At 36.0% G+C, this 18,395-nt stretch overlaps 4 protein-coding genes across 4 annotated transcripts; 3 read left to right on the top strand and 1 right to left on the bottom strand.

Annotated features, from left to right (window-relative positions):
* Positions 1–10,359: 10,359 nt before the first annotated feature.
* Positions 10,360–10,824, top strand: LOC136821069 (nuclear cap-binding protein subunit 2-like). Its single transcript, XM_067077303.1, has one exon. It carries the CDS (start codon positions 10,360–10,362, stop codon positions 10,822–10,824), a length of 465 nt encoding a protein of 154 aa, XP_066933404.1.
* Positions 10,825–11,309: 485 nt separating this feature from the next.
* On the top strand, positions 11,310–12,391 carry LOC136821013 (uncharacterized). Its single transcript, XM_067077247.1, has one exon. It carries the CDS (start codon positions 11,365–11,367, stop codon positions 11,770–11,772), a length of 408 nt encoding a protein of 135 aa, XP_066933348.1. The 5' UTR covers positions 11,310–11,364; the 3' UTR covers positions 11,773–12,391.
* A 1,042-nt stretch (positions 12,392–13,433) lies between these two features.
* Positions 13,434–15,474, bottom strand: LOC136821068 (uncharacterized). The gene is made up of 2 exons (XM_067077302.1): positions 15,364–15,474; positions 13,434–14,953 (listed from the first exon to the last, which is right to left on the bottom strand). The coding sequence occupies exons 1-2, from the start codon at positions 15,392–15,394 to the stop codon at positions 13,434–13,436; spliced, it is 1,551 nt and encodes a 516-aa protein (XP_066933403.1). The 5' UTR covers positions 15,395–15,474.
* A 248-nt stretch (positions 15,475–15,722) lies between these two features.
* Positions 15,723–17,766, top strand: LOC136821029 (uncharacterized). Its single transcript, XM_067077265.1, has 2 exons — positions 15,723–15,908; positions 16,232–17,766. The coding sequence occupies exons 1-2, from the start codon at positions 15,812–15,814 to the stop codon at positions 17,680–17,682; spliced, it is 1,548 nt and encodes a 515-aa protein (XP_066933366.1). The 5' UTR covers positions 15,723–15,811; the 3' UTR covers positions 17,683–17,766.
* Positions 17,767–18,395: the final 629 nt, after the last annotated feature.

Here is an 18,395-nt window from a genome sequence, read left to right as displayed (position 1 = left end):
AGAAGGGCAAATGGGGCAATATCCAAACTTCGTCACTATGTTCCAATTCACATCCTTCTAAACATTTATCATGCAATTTTTGCTTCTCATGTTCGCTATGCTAGTCAACTCTGGGGACTGTGTGACAATACTGTCACACATAGAATTCTTACTCTTCAAAACACTGCACTAAGACTCATGACCTTTAGTGAACCAAGAACTTCTGCCACTCCCCTGTTTGCTGAACTTAAATTACTCAAAATCTTTGATCAGGTGAAAGTAATGAATATCTTATTTATTCAAAAATACCTCCAGGGTAATCTTCCATCTGATGTCCTATCAACACTTAAAAATTTTGATGAAATTGATCACAAAACTGGCACCAGGGGCAAAGCTATTAAACTACTAAAACTTTCAACGGTCAAAACCACAAATTTTGGACTTAACTCTTTCTCTCGTCTTTCGTCAAAACAATGGAATGAGTTACTAATAAATCATCCTGACACTGATTTTCACAACCTTGATACTGATGAACTAAAATCTTTAGCTGCAAAATTCTATTTAGACAAATACAAAGCTGAAAACGAATAATCTTTGTGTGTGTGTGTGTGTGCGTAATTGTGTGTGCATGAGCTTAGTGTGTTTTCCCAGGGTGGGAGGGGGTGGGTCGTGTAACAGGAAGAACTTTATAGATAAAACTACTCAAAGAAATTTTCATAAAATAAAAGTAAAAATATTTCTTATATTCATTATTTTGTGTCACTATTAATATTTTGTTCTTAGTTCTGTAATAATTTTTCAGTTTCTTCTAGGTTCCCCATTGTATTAGAGAAATCTTTTTTTTTTTTGTAAGGGGTTATCCTGCTGTGTTGCAGCGAAAATATATTCAATTCAATTCAAGTCCCATGTTTCGCCCAATCAATCGTCCCAAAAGCCAAGTTAGAGCAGTTGACGGTAATTTATTATAGGACTAAAACAACTAAAATGACATTTTAGGAAACGTGGAAATGTCTATCCTTTTTTTTATCTCACACTGCTCCCATCCTTAATTACTGAAGAAAAAGTTACAAAAAATTTCCATACTTTTTCCCAAACTGATTGGCAAGAAATGAAGCCACTGCTGCTGGACCACTTTGAGCTGACATATTTGAGGATGATGATCCATCATCATAGATGGAATGACCTAAAGCTTGTGGAGCTGCACCTTCTGTATCATTGTAGGAAACACCCGAAGGTGCTGACATTTTGACTTTTTTTCTAATTTGACTATAAAAGAAACAGCGAAGATTTGCGCAAAAACAGGTTCGAATCCTCCTCGCCTCAATTTCTCTCCTTCGTGGTCTCAAGTCTAACCTGTATACCGACTTTAACTTTCAATCTGAAAGCTAAAAAATCTAGAAAACAATTCCTTTGTTTCTCCGATGAATGAGTTGAGAAAAAGAAAAAGATCAGCTCCTTTGTTATATAACACCCTATCCAGCTCTTCAATATTGGTAAAATAAGAAGGTCTAATTTGCAGAACGTAAGATAGACTTGACAGCTCCTTCAAAAATAGCATTCCACGTTTTACTATTTTCAAGAAAAGCAATGACAAAATTTGAAGCGGGGGAAAGTTGAAGAAACTGCCCCAGGCCTGCTGTCATTTGCTGCTTTCAGGTTTGTGATTTCTCTTGGAGTATAGAAGTATAGTTGTTTTAAAAGAGCTTGAGAAAGTTTTTACTCAGTCTATCAAATTGCTTGAAAATGTGCCCCTGTAATTTTTTCTATTTCAAAAAGTAAAAACAAACAGTAAAGTCTTTACTATTATAAAGTAAAAACTCTAGCCTGGGAATCCAGGACCCTGCCGACGCACCGGACTGTCCGGTGTATTTGTCCGGTGGCAAAAAGTATCCTTTCGCTACACCGGACACAATAAGTCCGGTGTCAGTCCGGTGTTGCATACAGGGAATTTTGGACGCCGGACATTTATGAAACAAAAAATTAAGAAACACCGGACCCACCGGACTGGCCATGTCCGGTGTTTTGATTGTCCGGTGGGAAAAAATATCCTTCTCCGACACCGGACATCCGACTTCCTTAAGTCCGGTGTAGAAATTGTCCGGTGGTAAAAAAAATTCTCATTTTGCACCGGACTTTCGTGTGTCCGGTGTTCGTTAAGTCCGGTGCGTCGGCAGGGTCCTGGGAATCCAAGCTCATAATCTTAGAAAAAACAAAAAATACCTCACCTCACAAAGTTCTAAAATTATAGAGCTTGGTGCAGGTAGATTAGTCTGGCACAGAATGTTATAAACAGTCTGTGTGAACTCTTGTTGACAGGACTTGCTGAACTTTGGAAACCCCAGGCAAACACACATAAATCAACTTACCATAAAAACTCTTTCACAAGCTCTAAAGACTTTCAAAACTACTAAAAACCACATCAAAACATCAGCCACATTTATTTAGACTTCCAGCCAACAGCCATTTTGTTTCGAAATGAATCTATGTTTTCATTTTCATTTATAATATTGTTTTACAAATTCGCAGGCCACCGTGCGGACACATGGGCCTCTATGAATCGCTCATACATTTTGGGTTAATTATTTACATTGTTAATATAGACAGGTATGCAACAATAGTGACACTTTCAATCATATTCAAACTTTTTAGCTTTCCAGGCCACACTAAGGGTCTCTTTAAATTCTTCCACTGAGGATGAGTTGACTACTTTAGAAGGCAAACTATTCCACTGCTTAATACCCCGATAGTATAGGGAGTTCCTCTGCGGACCGCGAACACCATCGTTCCCAAAGATTACTACTAATTCAGAGTCGTGCGTTCTCATAGGTCTCCCTCGCTGGTTACATTTCTTAGGGATGCAAGATTTGTCATAGTAGTTTAGATGTTTAAAGATCTCAACCATGTCACTTACCTCGCGTCTGTATTTTAGACTAGTTATTCCGATTCTTTGCATTCGATTTTCATAGCTTAGCTGTCCACATGTCTCAACTGTTTTAGATGCGCGTCGCTGAACACCTTCTATCAATCTCGCGTGTTTTTTCAGTTTTGGTGACCAGATAACCTGGGCGTATTCTAAGTGTGGTCTGACAAATGTTACGTACAGTTTTCGAAACAGTTCTGGAGTGAGGTACGTGAAGGTCCGCCTGATAAGACCAGCCATTGAATTAGCTTTTTTCACCTGATTTGATATGTGTTGGTCAAAGGAGAGATTCTTATCGATGATAACACCAAGATCTTTTTCGAATGATACACGTTCAAGAATTTTATCCCCTAGTGTGTATTCGTGTACATGTTTGATATTATTTGGCTTTCCTAGGGTTAGCACATGACATTTGTTAGGATGAAAAGTTAATAGCCATGTTTCGGACCACTTTTGTAGTTGGTTAATATCGTTTTGTATTACTAGTGCATCCTCAACTGATTCCACTTTATTGACGAGTTTGGTGTCGTCAGCAAAAAGGAATAGTTTTGACTTAACGGATTCTGGTAGATCGTTGATATAGAGAACGAAAAGGGTAGGCCCTAGGACACTACCTTGAGGTACTCCACTGAGCACTGCTTTTTGCACCGATTCAACTCCGTTTACTTTGACAATCTGGGATCGATCCTTCAGGAAGTCTTTGATCCATTCAAGCAACTTGTTTTTTATCCCATATGCTTCCAGTTTGATTAGGAGACGTTGATGAGGAACTGAGTCGAATGCTTTTGCAAAGTCAAAGTATATTGCGTCTACGGCTTTACCGTTTCCAATATCTTCGGTGCAAGCATCTAGGTAGTTTAGTAATTGTGTTACAGTTGACCGGCGGTTGATGAAGCCATGTTGTTTACTAGATAGTAATTTCTCTTGATCAAGATATGTCATAATATGGGTTTTGAGAATCTTTTCCATTATTCGGCAAACTATAGATGTTAAACTGATTGGACGATAATTTTCTGCTATGTTTTTGTTTCCTTTTTTATAGACAGGTGATACGTTTGCAAGTTTCCAGTCCTTCGGAAGACAACTCTCATTGAAAGATTTTGTCATTATCAGGAAAATCGGTTCTGCGATGTATTCGGCAAGCTCCTTGAGCATCCTTGGGTGAAGCTCATCTGGGCCGAGGGATTTATTTGGATTTAACTTTTTTAGTTCTTTCCTTATAGTTTCAGTGAGTATGTTGATCTCAACTTCTTTATCCGTCCTAGAATCAAATTCAGGGAGCTCCTCGAGTGGCTCACGTGTAAAAACACTACAGAATTGGTTCTGGAGGATGTCAGCTTTACTTTTATCGTCATACTTAATGGAGTTTTCGTCATTTGGATTCTCAAGCAGAGGGTGGATTCCAGATCTTGCCTTAAGGTTACTACGTATGTATTTCCAGAATCTTTTTGGGTTTGTTTTGGACTGTTCGCTGATCTTTTTCTCGAATTCTCTTTTGGATCGAGTCAGGGCTCTTTTGGCGATATTACGGCTTGTTACATACTCTCTTCTATATCTTTCAGTGTCTTCATCATGTAGAGAGTTGATCCATTTTCTATGTGCTTTTCGTTTCTCATTAATTAGGTAACAAGTGTTTGAATTTAATGGGCATTTGCCTTTTTTGATCTTATTTGACAAGTCTTTGTTTTTATTGTTGGAAGTTGGCACATAAAGGTTTCGGAGCTCGATCATTTGCTTTAGGAACAGGTCCCAGCTCTCATTTACATTTAATTCTACTGACCGCTGGATGAAGTTGGTGGACCAGTTTATTTGGCTCAGATGGGTTCGCATTAGGTGGTAGTTAGCTTTGTTATATTGATATCTATTTAGTTCATCCTTGAGAGTGAAGTAGCCATAAGAATTTAAAAAAGAGGACACTATGATCACTGAGATGGAGTGGGGCAAGATATTTTATCTCAGAGACTTGGTTTTCTTCCCCTGTAAGGATGAGATCGAGTGTCGATGGCCTATCGGTTCCACGTCGGCGTGTTGGTTCGAGGACATGTTGGTATAAGAAAGAGTCTCTTAGAGCATCGAGAAATCTTTCCTCGTTGCTATCTTCTTCGCATGGGGAAGACCAATGTTTCCAATCGATCTTTCCGTAGTTAAAGTCTCCTACAAGACATAGGTGAGTGTATTTTGGGTTTAAGCAGAGATCTTTTATGAGCTTATTCATGTTCTTGTTATTTTCATCGTAGTCGTTTGTATCGGTTTTGGTCGGGCTTCTATAAAAGCAGCCAAATAACATTGTGTCTTTGTTCTGCATTGCTATTTCTATCAGGCAGACCTCTTCAAATCGAATTTTTGTTTCTATTTGTAGGATAAGGTGTTCAATGGAGTTGTGAACTAGTATTATAATTCCTCTTCTTTTTTTCATTCCAATATTTGTTTTATATGGTGTGGAGTAATTTTCGAAAGAGTAGTCTTGATCTTTTCTCTCGGAGACTCGTTTGGTGTTTACCTCAGTGATGGCAATTATATGTGGTTGTTCTGCGATTACCGTTTTTAACAGTTCATTTTTCTTTTTACTTGTCATTTGGTCAGCGTTTGTGTAAATTATCCTAAGTTCTCTAATTGTTGGGGTTGTTTCTGTAGGTTTGTTCATGTTTTGGTTTGATGGGTTTTCATTTGAGCTATCGTCGTTATCATTTTTGTTTGGCCTTATTGGCTGGTTGGGTTGTTGTCTGTTACGTTGGTTTGGCTGTTGTTTAGTGTCGTTTTTTTGTAAACCTTCTTTAGGTCGAATCCGTTTTTTGAGGATCCTCGGACTCTCCAAATGAACTCATTCGTGGTGAGATTACGATTTAGGTCTTTAGCCTGCTGGGACAGTTCTTTATAGCATTCGCGGTCGGATCTACAGAGATCTTCCGTGATGCTTATGCCCTTGTACTTTTCGTTTCCCTTTAGTGACGGGAGATTTCCCATTAGCTTATCTTTATCTTCCTCACTATTGAGGCATATCAATAGTGGACGGTTGGGCTTCTTCCCTATTCTAAAAACTTTCTTTATCTTAGAGGTGACATGAAGATCTTTTACTAATTGTTCACTCCATTCACAGTCCCTAGTATGATTGGGTGTGTCACTATTATCACATACCTGCTCTTGCTCTTTCATTCCATGCACAATGATGTTTGTACATCTTCTTCTCTTCTCCATCTCGTGGGCTATCTCTTCGTCTCTTGCTTGTTTTATCGCAATCTTGATTCCGTTTGTATCACTCGTCTGCTGAGAAAGACCAGATTTAGTGACTTCTGAATAGGACTTCAAAGCTTGCTGGCATTCATCTTTTATCGTTGATATCGTTGATTTGTTTTCCTTTTTTCTGCAGAGTCAGCTTTTTCCATAAATTATGCGCGAGCATCGAAATTATCAAAATGCGCGCAAAAGTACTGCTAAGTAATACGCCAAAAGCTGGCCAATCAGGCCGAACCTGCATTGCAGGGAAAAATGTCACTGCAGGCGAGTTACCTGCGCCAAGCGTTAAACAAGCAGCAAAAATATCATAAACTAGACTGTGAAAAAAATTTAACGCTTGGATTCCCAGGCTTTAAAAACTCATACAGTCTGGAAAATCCTCTCAATTGCACGCTTATGTTCCGAGGGCGTAAGCGAACAATTGCATGGTTATAATTTACGCCCGCTCCCGCCCCGGTTGAAATTGCTTAGGGATTTCAAGGGGTTCAGAATTCTCTAATTCGGACGAAGGCATGGTTTAACGGGCAATCCATTTTTACGGAATCTTCTTCTACAATAAATTTTGAGTAAAACTGCCCTAGGCTTTTGAAATTCAACAGAGCTTTCGGAAGGAATTGCGTGTCAGAATAATAAAGGGTGCAATTGCACGCTTACCGCAATTTCGATAAGCGTGTAATTACACGCTTAAAACTTCTGCCATTTTGATAAACCGTGCAATTGCGCGCTTACAACCTCGGAACATAAGCGTGCAATTGAGAGGATTTCCCAGACTGTCATACCAGACCCGATCAATCGAACTTGTCGAACCAATCAAACAATCGAACGATTTAAAGTTAAAAAAATTAATCAAACTCTAAGATTTTTTAAAAGATTGTGAGTGTTCGATAGACCTTTTTTCAAAGAGGCCACCCTGTTGAATAATTATGTAGTCCAGCAGAAAAACAATGATAAAACCATGCATAATTATTACAATATGCATGATACAGTAATTATGCATGGCTCTATCATTGTTTTTATGGCTGGACTACATAATCATTCAACAGGACGTCCTCTTTGAAAAAAGGTCTATTAAGTTTCTTCAATGGGTTTCGGTTCGATCAGTTCGATAAATCAATTTTGTTCGACAAGTTTGTGCTGCTCCGCCACCTTTTATTAGCTTCTTTTCAAAGCCAAATTTGGAATGTAAATCGGGAAATTACTTCCGATAACGGATTACACGCTTTTCCTGTATCCTTTTAGCGCCAGAGGCCATGTGCGTTTGGTTTGGGAACGCGAAACACGAACGCAAACTACCCATGTCTAAAATTTTCAATATATCTCCAGAACTAACAGATTTTTCGGTTAGTGTAAAACGCAGGTCACAGGTCACAGGTCGCAGGTCACAGGTCAGTGATGACAGGTTAACTCTAATCATTACTTTATTACTTTTTTGTAATTTAATGTGTTATGTATTGATGTTATGTTATGTATATGTTATGATCTTATTATCTTTTTTCCGGTCTGCACTTTGTTGACCTGTGACCTGTTGACCTGTGACCTGTGACCTGCGTTTCGAACTAGCCGCACACACACTAGAGAAAAATTAAAAAATATATGTCAAAAAATGTAATCCATGTTCAAAGTTCATTTCTCTCCAGTCCTTACAGTAGGACTTTTAATCGCAATCAGGTTGAGATTCGAAGATTTTAAAAATTTTGGTAGAAATTGTTGAATAAGGTGAGGGTTGGGCTGGTTTTGCATATTTTCCAACTGTATCCAACCACAGCTTTTTAGTTAGGCAAATACTTTTTTATTTATTGGTTTACAGATCCGCCGAACTTATTTTTGCCAAAATAAAAAAAAATAAAATAGAGATTTCAAAAACTTTTATTTGCTTTTTCTCCTCCAACCTTCAAAAAAGAAGAAATAAATAAAAAAACCTTTACTTAAACAGGAAAAAAAAAGAAAAGAAGAGAAAGAGAGAGTGGGGTAAATGATCTAACACCTAGCTGTGCCCTATTCTGCCAACGTAAAGGTACTTTGATCCTTCCCTTAATGTCAGGGAACTTGCCCATGGAATTTCCCTATCTACAAAAAAAAACTAAATTTAAAAAACTAAAAAACTCTTTGTGTACACAGTGGATTTTCTTCATTTAGTTTTTTTCTTTTGTAATCTCTTTTATTTAAAGTCCTTTATCAGTCCAACGATGTAAAAATAATAGATAACCAACTACCTCTAGAAGGCACTTCTCCCAAGAAAACAACCATTGTTTTTCTATTGAAATGAGCACTCTATTAAAAAGCTCTGTGTGCAGTGCGTGTTATGCTTTTAGCTAGATTTTGACACACTTTTTGACATCCACTGAATTGATAGAAAATTTGAATTGTTATTTACTGCAAATTTTGGAATTTTTTTCAAAAGATAAAGGTACCAATCTTTAGACAAATTGACTACGGATCGGCCTGATACCACTTAATCTTCATCTGGATAAATAAACGCTCATAAAATGCTGTTATCTGAAAAATAGATGTGTGATTTGAAATGCGATATCTCACGTATGAAAAGTGCATGGAGGTTGCATGATACAAAATAAACAAATGAATGTTTATAGAACAATAATATCTAATTAAAAAGGTCCTTCTGTGAGGCTGCCTTAGGAAAATACACTTTTTCTAACCCAAATTTTGGAAACGTGATCGTGATCGATTCTGTCCAATAGAAGGTTGCAAATGAAGCAAGTTTTTATTTAATTGCACTTTTTACAATGTAAAATGCCATTAATATTTTTACAACCGTAACACGGATGTTTTTTGAGAATCAAGGCAAGTTGGTTATCTATTATTTTTACATCGTTGATCAGTCGTCTTTATGTGTACATTTTTATGTTTCAGTTTATTTTTGATGTTTTTTATCCATCTATAACAACATCTTGCACTTTTTTCTTTTGTCTTTAAATCTAAAAAATCAATACTTTAGGAAATTTCATAAAATTTATTTTATTATTTCCTCCGATTTCAGACTTTTGAAAAGAAAATAAAAAAGATTTAAAACATCAATTTAATTTTTATTCTTTTTCCATGTACAAAACCTTTCCTCATAATGTCCGTAAACCAGAAAATAAAAAAGTAATTGCCTTACTGTATTTTTGCATATGATTCAAGATGGCCGAACGAAAAGCAAAAAGGTCTATTTTCAGGAATATAAGTTTTTCAAGAATGTGTACTGTAAGTTTATCCAGGAGTCTCACAAGAAAAGAAAAGATGCATTTTTCTAGGGTAAGTTACCATTCAGAACAGATAATTTGTAATTTCTAGCCCCTGGCTGGCATCAAATGCTTTTCAGCACCTTTTTCATAAAATTTGACTTTCCAGAGTATTAATTATCAAAAATATTCCCCATGCAATTTGATTGATATCGAAATCTGCAATAAAAGCAAAAGCGGTTACCAGGGGGTTTTTACCAGGGAGTAAATTTTTAGTTTTTGTTTCTATTTCTTCAAGGAGTGTTAATTTAAATATCATAGGAAAGCTCACAAAAATTATTTTTCTGAATTATTTTCACATAATTAGCAACTAAGACACGAGTTATGAGTGGAGATTCTACTTCAGGAAATAGGGCACTGACACTAATAGAATGCAATGCTACCGGACCTTCACATCGCTCAGGTTTTCTTGCGGTTATTTCAGCATAATCTTTAATCCANGTGGACCAATCCAAATGAGCCATACAAGTATAAGGTCTTTCCGCCTTCCAATAAGATAAGTTTGGATCGTTTTAAAAATTCATAGAACTCAAGAGATATCACATTTAAAGATGGTAACTTATTTCTGGCACACCCAAAGAAACATTGAATTTTATGGCAAAAATTCACTTTTTTGTTGTGAAATTCTTTTAAAGGAAATAAAAGGTATTAAAAAACCTTGGATGAAGTGACATCACAATTTAGCTTGCGAGATTCTTGAAATTATGAAGTCATCACAGTGTCAAAAAAAGATTCAAAAGTAAAAACCAAGTTTCTACTGTGACTGACCTACTTTCAGCAAAGATGGCGGATTATTTTGCTTCACCTGTCTTGCCTTGGGAAAGATAGAGTAGCTCTATCTAGTCTTTTATATAAGATACCTGTGGTAGGTACCAGGTGTCATAGGACACTTTACTGCAAGATGACTGAAAGCATGTCAGGTCATTAAGATTTTTAACATTTAACATATATTTTCATTATCTTTTAGTCAAGTAATTGATAAGAATGGCTGCTGGCCTTAGCGCTTATCGTGACCAACATTTCAAAGGTACTCGTAATGAACTTGAAAGGAAGCTTGAAGGGAGCAATACATTATATGTTGGTAATTTGTCATTTTTCACTACCGAAGAACAAATTTATGAATTATTTTCGAAATCAGGTGATGTTAAAAAGATTGTAATGGGCCTTGATCGTGTTAGGAAAACCCCATGTGGATTTTGTTTTGTGGAATATTACTTCCGCAGTGGGGCTGAAGATTCGGTCCGATATGTTAATGGAACTAGACTGGATGGTCGCATCGTGAGAACCGATTGGGATGCAGGCTTTGAGGAAGGGCGCCAATATGGTAGAGGTCGCAGTGGAGGTCAAGTAAGAGATGAATATAGAACAGACTTTGATGATGAACGAGGTGGCTTTGGTAGATTATACCAAGAACGAAACAAAGGAAATAATGATATGATGATTGATTGATTAAAAAAGGTGTAAAAATAATGATAGTATCATTGGTTTTCTAAATGGATTTTTCTGCTATTTACGAATGTGATGATTACCTTATTTGGGTGTTAGTTGGATATTTCATTCTCTTTTTGTATTTCGAAAATACATCTTAGATATTTGATTATAACATTTTTTTACTTTGTAGGCTTCTTGTATTTATTTTTTTAGTGTTTTATTAAGAGTAAAATTTTAATAAATCGAGAGTCATGAGAGAGTTTTTTTGTAGTATCCTTTAGAAATCTTTCAGGATCACCCCAGCTTCTATTGAGTTTTATCTCTTATGGTTTAAAATCCATTGTTTTCCCAAGATGCAATGTTGTTTTTGCACGATGAGAAAAATTGCAAATTGTACCTTACATAAGTTTATTATTAAAGATCAAGGAATCTGGTCCCATGAAAAAACAATGAAAAAACTTTTTTTTCAAACTGGTTTATCTGTTTAAAATGGTTTCATTATTATTATTACAGTATTTTATTCTTTCAGACTCAAACTAAAAAAAAAACGAGCAAACAATGGCGCCAATATACAATGTTAAGAAATCAGAGGATGAGGTCGGTGAAAAATATGACCGGTGTCTTACAAACACTATCACTCACTCGTTTACAGGAGCTGGTATTGGCGTGTTGGCGTCGTTAGTGTTATTTGGTCGTAAATCATGGCCAGTGACGTTCGGTGGTGCTTTTGGTCTTGGAATGGCATTTGGAAATTGTAGAAATGAATTTCGTAATATTTATCCCAAACAGAAACCCTTATCAGCTGTTAGTGAAGCTTTGACAAAGGATCTGGAGACTTCAGTTACGGTTGTTGCAGCTGAAACAACACCAGAGGTTTCTGAAGTTGTCACTGAAGCTGTGATATCTGTGGTTGAAGCTCCTGAATCACCTGTGACTACTGCACCAGTAGAAGAATCATCTGAATAAACGGAACATGATAAAAAGTCACTTGAACTGGTGCGAAACTTTTGCAATGAATATTGTTATAACATTTAGACCCCCTAATGAAATACGCCTTAGAACACGAAAGATGATTAGACTTTAATGTGAAAATAACTCCATATCGAAAACGACTACTTGCAACTTATTTGGAAATGGAGCTCCAGATTCTAATGTTCATCTTGAAATGGTTTGTTAAATATAAAACAATAGACATTACTATTTCGAACTTCTATTATTCGATAATTCGAAATAATTCAAGCTAATTCTCAAACTCAGTCTCCGTCAAAGGAAAACTGTCGAATAATGCTATCTATAGTTCAAATCTTTCGGTAATTCGAACAAATTAGACTTTCCGTTCGACATCGAATTAGTGTGAATTAACTGTATGTACAAGCAATACGTACTCTTGGATCTTTCTTCTTTTTCACAACCATCCCCCTCATCGATAACCAAGAGACTCTGGTTTCTTGTTCTGTTACGTATTCCGAGTCCTTTATTCTATTTCTTTACTCATCTTGTAAATAAAATTAGGTTTTTATAGATAGCACAAATATTATAGATAGGACCCCAGCAATGCAATGATGCAATATATTTTCAAGAATTACTTTTTTTCGGCTCAAGTTAAACCATTCCTGATAGTTTAACATGGTGGTCGCCAAAACTGACGAGTTAATTCTATGAATTTTTCAAAGTTTAGATTTTGGCGCCCCATCGAAGAAAAATATTAATAGAGATAAGAGAGCGCAAAAATTTTGTATAATTTCCTTGTTTGTGCTTGTTTCTTGGCACCCCGAGCAGCCCGGCCGCAGAAGGGGGTAGCTGCTTATTTCTTATACAGCGAGTACCTAGTAAACTGAGGGAATAAAATAAAACTAAATTTGTTATTGGATTTTGATTTTCAGAAAAATATGGCAAAAAGATTTAAAACAAATTCATAAAATATTTTACATACATTAGTGAATTAAGTAGATTATAGAATCTAGAAATATATATCCGTCCTTATTAAATTCAAAGTTACGTTTTCCGGAAACTTGTATGCTAACAGATACGTATTAAAACCCTTTTGGTACTGGGTTCAAGCTCAATCTGTGATAGAGTTTGTTATAATAGGTGTATTCGAATTCAGGATTTAAAGATTTTAGATTTTTAGAGTCTTACTCTTATTCAATATCAATTTTTTTTAAATGCTTTCAAGTGGTGACATTGACTCAATCAATCCGGGGAGGGGTGCTAGCAGGGTTGGGCATATCGGGTATAAGCCACAGATCTAAAGCCCGAAGGGCTAGATATGGAACTTTAAGCTTTCTCCAGCAAAAAAAAGTGAAGCAAAAAATTGACTTTTTAAATTTCGTGCCCGCGGATAGGATCTAGCATTTTAATTGTTTTTGGAGCGCGAGATAAAAAAAAGTAGGCGGCAAACGTTATTTTACATCTCTCGAACCGGTGAAATTGCATATTTTAGTCACGTGACTTTGGTAGGAAATCCTTCCGAACCTAGGCTTCACTTTTCGATAAAAGTCGCTTATCTAGCCCTTCGGGCTTTACAGATCTGTGGTATAAGCCCCCCTCTATATTTTTAGCTGAATTTATTTATCTCAACAAAAATCACTGGTCCGGTATGAAAAAAATATGATACTGTTTTTTTTTTAGTAATGGATATGAAATTCTTTTTTGTTAATCGTATCAACTTCTGTTTGATCACATCCAAAGTCTGGAACTTTTGTTTTGGAAATTTCTACATTTATGTTTACATACCTCTTTCTAGAATGATCTTTATATTTTGGAGTGTCATTTCTCGAAGGCCCAGCTTCGTCTTTTGGAAGTGATTCTTGACCTTTTAAAATTATTGAACGAATTTTCATATCATTTTTTGATAGTGATTCCATTGAATCTTTTTCAGAGTCCTTATCTATTTCCGCATTCCAATTAGCAGTTGAAGACTGTTTTCTCGATGGACCAGCTTCGTCTTTTGGAAGTGATTCTTGATTATTTGAAATTGTTGAAACAATTTTCATATCATTCCATGTGAGCTGTCGACCACATCCGACCATTTCTCTCCGGCTTTTGAATTCTTCATTTGCAGGATTTTTTAAAATAGACAACTGATGTCTATTTTGTATTGAAAAAGTAAATGTCTTCATTTCAAACTGTGTACATTCAAGACAAGTAGTATTTGAGTTTGAATTACCGCATACTTTAACCATGCTTTCCCAAAGCTTTCCGCAAAAAGGGCAAGCTCGAGCAGTACCATCCCTTACCTTATTGTTGTAACGGTCGATTCGCATGTTTATTTTTTCAATGCAACTATCCATTTCATTGGATATGTTTGTCAAATAACCTTGTTTTAGGTCTGTTGGTATTTCCTTGAATTGAGGGTCCAATAAATGTATAGCTTGATTTAACAACGATCTTTTCCAATATACTTCAAACCATGCCCTAAACTCGAATATTAAATTCCTCTTATCTTCACGTTTAGTAAATTGTTGTCTCTGTTGCTCAAAACTGACCATCAAGTCCTTGGTATGTTTAATTAATTGTTTGCTGACTTTTAATACTTTAAATTTGCTGTTTTCAGTTTTAAACAATTTCGAAAATAAGCTGCTTCCAATCTCAATGGAATATGATGTTCTACAGATTTTTAATATTGTTTCTTGAATCTCACTTTGAGAAGTTTCAACACTAGAAAAGATGACATCTTTAATCTCGAAATCCTCATTGCATGCTACTGAGAAGTCTTTCTCTGTCCATTCTTTGTGAAGATCCATATGAGTCACTAAAACGCCAACTAGATCTTCAGGGAGTTCAATAAATCGGTCATTATAATCCTTAACATCAGCAAGTGTCTGGTCCATTCGAACATCTGCTCTTACAACGATTAAAACTTTTGAGATTTCTTGATAAGCAAATGCCGAAGCAATTGCTTGATTTTGCTGAAATCTTTCACTGCGAGGGTTAGAACCAGGTGTATCGGCTATATGGAGACTCCCATCAGGTGTTTTAAACTGCTTTGATTCTCTTGTAAAACTCTCTGATGTTGATGAACTTCGTCCTTTGACACCTGTCAACTTTTCAACAATTGTAGACTTTCCAGTACCCACGTTTCCGACCAGAATAACATACGGTGGTTTGTCACTTTCGACATTTTCGATCTTTGAGTTGTCGTTCTCTAACAATAAAAGAAAGAAAGTCTTTCAAAAACAATTTTTCCTCTATATTTAAAGCTCGAATTTATAGTTTAGAGGTTTTGTTTTTAAATAAGATTGATATCGTTTGCTTACTCATCAATTTTAATTTACAAGCTTTTTCACATTGGATTGACACAGATGTGGAGCAAGATTGGTCAGAAAGAGGAAAAGAAAACTTCTTTTTTTGCTCATATCATCATAACATAACAATAGCAAGACACTGTCCTGATATGAAATATGTGTCTGATATGAAACAAAAACACCTATGTAAGATGAAAACCTTTAATTCAATCTATAATCAATCAATAGAAAACTGTTTAGCAAACATTTTTTTCATCAGCATGTTTCTCGGCCATACCCTCATGTATCAAAGGTCTCTTAGTTGACTTACCAATAGCTTTCTCTTTCAAAATGTTGATCATTTTAGTGCTTGTTTTTTTGTCAAGTTTCCAGGTTTGATCTACTAATACTGGTACAATGAGTCATGAGATTTTGCATTCCAAATTCGATGGTATCTCCTTGTTTAAATATAATGTAATAGTAGGAAGTATAGTCAGATTTCATACGCGATTGCGGCTTTATATTGCTGCTTTAGAATTTTAAGTCGTCTAAATTGCTTTTCATTTAAAGCTATTTTTATTTTTAAAAGTCGAGATTGCTTAAAGAGCTTTTAGATAAAAGGTTTTAATAAAAATGACTCGATTAATTCAAGGAGGGAAAATAAAAACAGACAATTTTCGCTTGCTCGCTTGAACAAACCTTTAAAGTTTCGTTTTTAAAGTTTAGCATACGGAGAATCAACCAGCACCTTTGTTGGTTGTAATCGATATTAACGCACAATGTCAACTAAGGAAAAAGGAAAACAAAAAGCTAGCAAGGCACAGCAGGCGGCTGAAGCTCTTTCAAAAGAAGTTCTATCAAAAGGTTTTCTTGCCAGTGAGTAAATTTTATTAGACACCCCTGTCTCAGTGAACTGGTTGTGAGCAGTTGCTTGTGGGCGGGGTAACAGTACTTCGAGGGTAGGCATTAGTCTTTTAAATCAACCCTTACGGCGTGCTTTTCTTTGAAGCTTTTTTAAGGCAAGAAAATGAACAGATTTTCCAAAATGTTGCCCAAAAACTTCGTATTTCTGAATTTTTACACCCTTAGAGTTTACTTTCTCTCGTTTTGACCCTTGCAGTGCATTTTGGGAAGCCTGGAAAACGCGCGGTTAATAATTAAGACAAAACTTATTTTTTCAAAGTTTTCTACATTTTTAGAGAGTCTGTCCGAAATTGAAGATGTTGACGAAAGCAAATCACCATATGTGGTGTTTGTGGGCAATGTTGGTGTTGGAAAGTCGACTGTAACAGAAAAGTTAACTGGAGAAGTAGGCCGAAGCTCAGCATCAAGTTCCAGTAGTACGACTACAGCAGAGTACTTTTGGGTGGCGGACAAAAGTCTTCTGATAGCAGATACGCCAGGAAGTAATCCCCGTGTTAGCCAGAAATTTGATCACAACCTTGAAATTGCTGCAGCTTTGAATTATAGGAATGTCTCCAAACTGTTGATTGTTGTTAAAGCTTCAGTAAGGATGGATCAAACACTGGCCGATATTAACGAGTATGTTAACAGGTTTGTCGCTCTGCCTGATGATCTTGTAGGAGTTCTTGTCACACACATGGATACCAAGATCGAATGGAAAGAGGAAGATTTGAGGAAAGCGTGCGAGGAAGACTTTGGTATCGAGGATATCGTTTTTTCTCACCAAAATATGCCAGGAAAGTTCATTCAAACACGTATTTTGAAAGTTTGTAATGGAGAACCATTTAAGCTAGATATTGACGGTCGATTATTTTTACGACTATTCAATATTCAGGGAAACAAAAAGAAAGTTCTCAAATTGACCAATGACATTGTGGATAGATTCAAGCAGTATAAGCAATGTTTTGAAGACGAAAGAAAGAAATTTAGTCCTGAAGAACAAGCAGATCTTTTCTTTGAGTATAAAGCCTTTATGGAATTGCAAGTAGATGAGTCTCGAAAAGAATTATGCCAAAAACTTGGTATTGACTTCTGTCACGAGGATGATAAGGTCAATATTCAGCATGCAGGATATGTAGCAAACATGGTCAACCAACTTCGTGCTGTTATCTTTGATATTCGTATTGAAGCATTGAAATATCATAATAACCATGGTTGCAGTGATCTACGGGAATGTCCAGTCTGTGGTTGTGTTTGGGCCAAAGTTGAAGGTTGTGATGGATGGACGACATGTGGATCAATACCCACCACTGTTAGCGATGTCAATCGTGATGTTTTTGAGATGGCAACATTCAACTTTAAAGTGGTCCAAGTTAACCAAAATGAAGTCAAATTCGAAATCATGTCTAATGGAAAGAAAAATATCAAAATGGATGGATTGAATGCTACAATTGATGCTGCGTTCGATGAAGCAATTGCCAAGATGGATCTCTCAGAATTTCAAGTAATAGGAGATAAAGTATTCATGAATGTCCCAAAAGAATGTTCAAACTTGTATCAAGGTACAAAGGGATGTCATCAGGTCATTCATTGGGACTACATGAAAAAGGTAGAAGCACCAGGTGAATTTCACGTCAAAGATGAAACTCAACATGTTAATGTTGATGATATAATGACTTTGCCAAAGGAAGCAAAAAGTGTTTTCGATGTTATCGATCGACAGTTGAAAGCTAAGAGAAAGAATTGATTTTTGTTTTTGATTGTAAAAAAAATTCTTTTTGAATATTTCAAAATACAGTGTGCAAGGAACACAAAAGTGGAGTGAGATTTCAGATTTCAAGTTTGAATCAATTATTGTAATAAGATCATTGACATAAATTTTCTTTACTCCCGGGTACCTAATAGCCGGGGCCCGCTAATTAATTTTTGAGATTTTTTCCAACCTCCCTGCTTATTCCAACCCCCGACTATTAGGTACCCGAGAGTACATATAAATTGCGAATACAAATTTCGTTGTTCCAGGCCCAAACTGTATGATAAATAAGATTTATTAATATCCAAAAAATCCTTATAGTACCCGTTGTATTTTTTCATTTGATAATAATAAGTTACCTTGTAATTAAGCAAATTTTTTCACGTTTTTTTCTATAAAAAGAAAGTATTTAAGAACACGAGGCTTCGAGGCTAAAAATTTAACTGCATTCTAAGAAAATCATCTTTTAAATGCCCCCTCTCGAATACGTGTTTTTTTATAAGCATTGTACTTATAAGCATATTTAAGATCAGATAGGGCAAAAATTCAAGCACATCACTGAGCATTACCTTGAGCCTACGAAAAATGTTTTTTCCTGATTTTGCCTGTTTTGGCATGAAATTTTATGGATTTTCGGAATTTTCCTAAAATTTTGCTTAAAATTTAAGCATCCTTATAAGCATTTTTCAGCCTTGTCTGGTCCTCGA

Source organism: Clytia hemisphaerica, unplaced genomic scaffold (genome assembly GCF_902728285.1).
Source record: "Clytia hemisphaerica strain Z4C2 unplaced genomic scaffold, Clytia hemisphaerica genome assembly, whole genome shotgun sequence".
Classification (NCBI taxonomy): domain Eukaryota; kingdom Metazoa; phylum Cnidaria; class Hydrozoa; order Leptothecata; family Clytiidae; genus Clytia; species Clytia hemisphaerica.
The sequence above is the reverse complement of the archived record's forward strand: the minus strand, read 5'-3'. Positions and strand labels throughout refer to the sequence as shown.

Coding starts and splice junctions, on each gene's coding strand:
- LOC136821069 (XM_067077303.1), top strand. CDS start 10,360: ATGGCTGCTGGCCTTAGCGCTTATCGTGACCAACATTTCAAAGGTACT.
- LOC136821013 (XM_067077247.1), top strand. CDS start 11,365: ATGGCGCCAATATACAATGTTAAGAAATCAGAGGATGAGGTCGGTGAA.
- LOC136821068 (XM_067077302.1), bottom strand. CDS start 15,394: ATGATCAACATTTTGAAAGAGAAAGCTATTG. Junction 14,954..15,363: donor TTTGAAAGAGAAAGCTATTG/GTAAGTCAACTA, acceptor TTTTATTGTTAG/AGAACGACAACTCAAAGATC.
- LOC136821029 (XM_067077265.1), top strand. CDS start 15,812: ATGTCAACTAAGGAAAAAGGAAAACAAAAAGCTAGCAAGGCACAGCAG. Junction 15,909..16,231: donor ATCAAAAGGTTTTCTTGCCA/GTGAGTAAATTT, acceptor CTACATTTTTAG/AGAGTCTGTCCGAAATTGAA.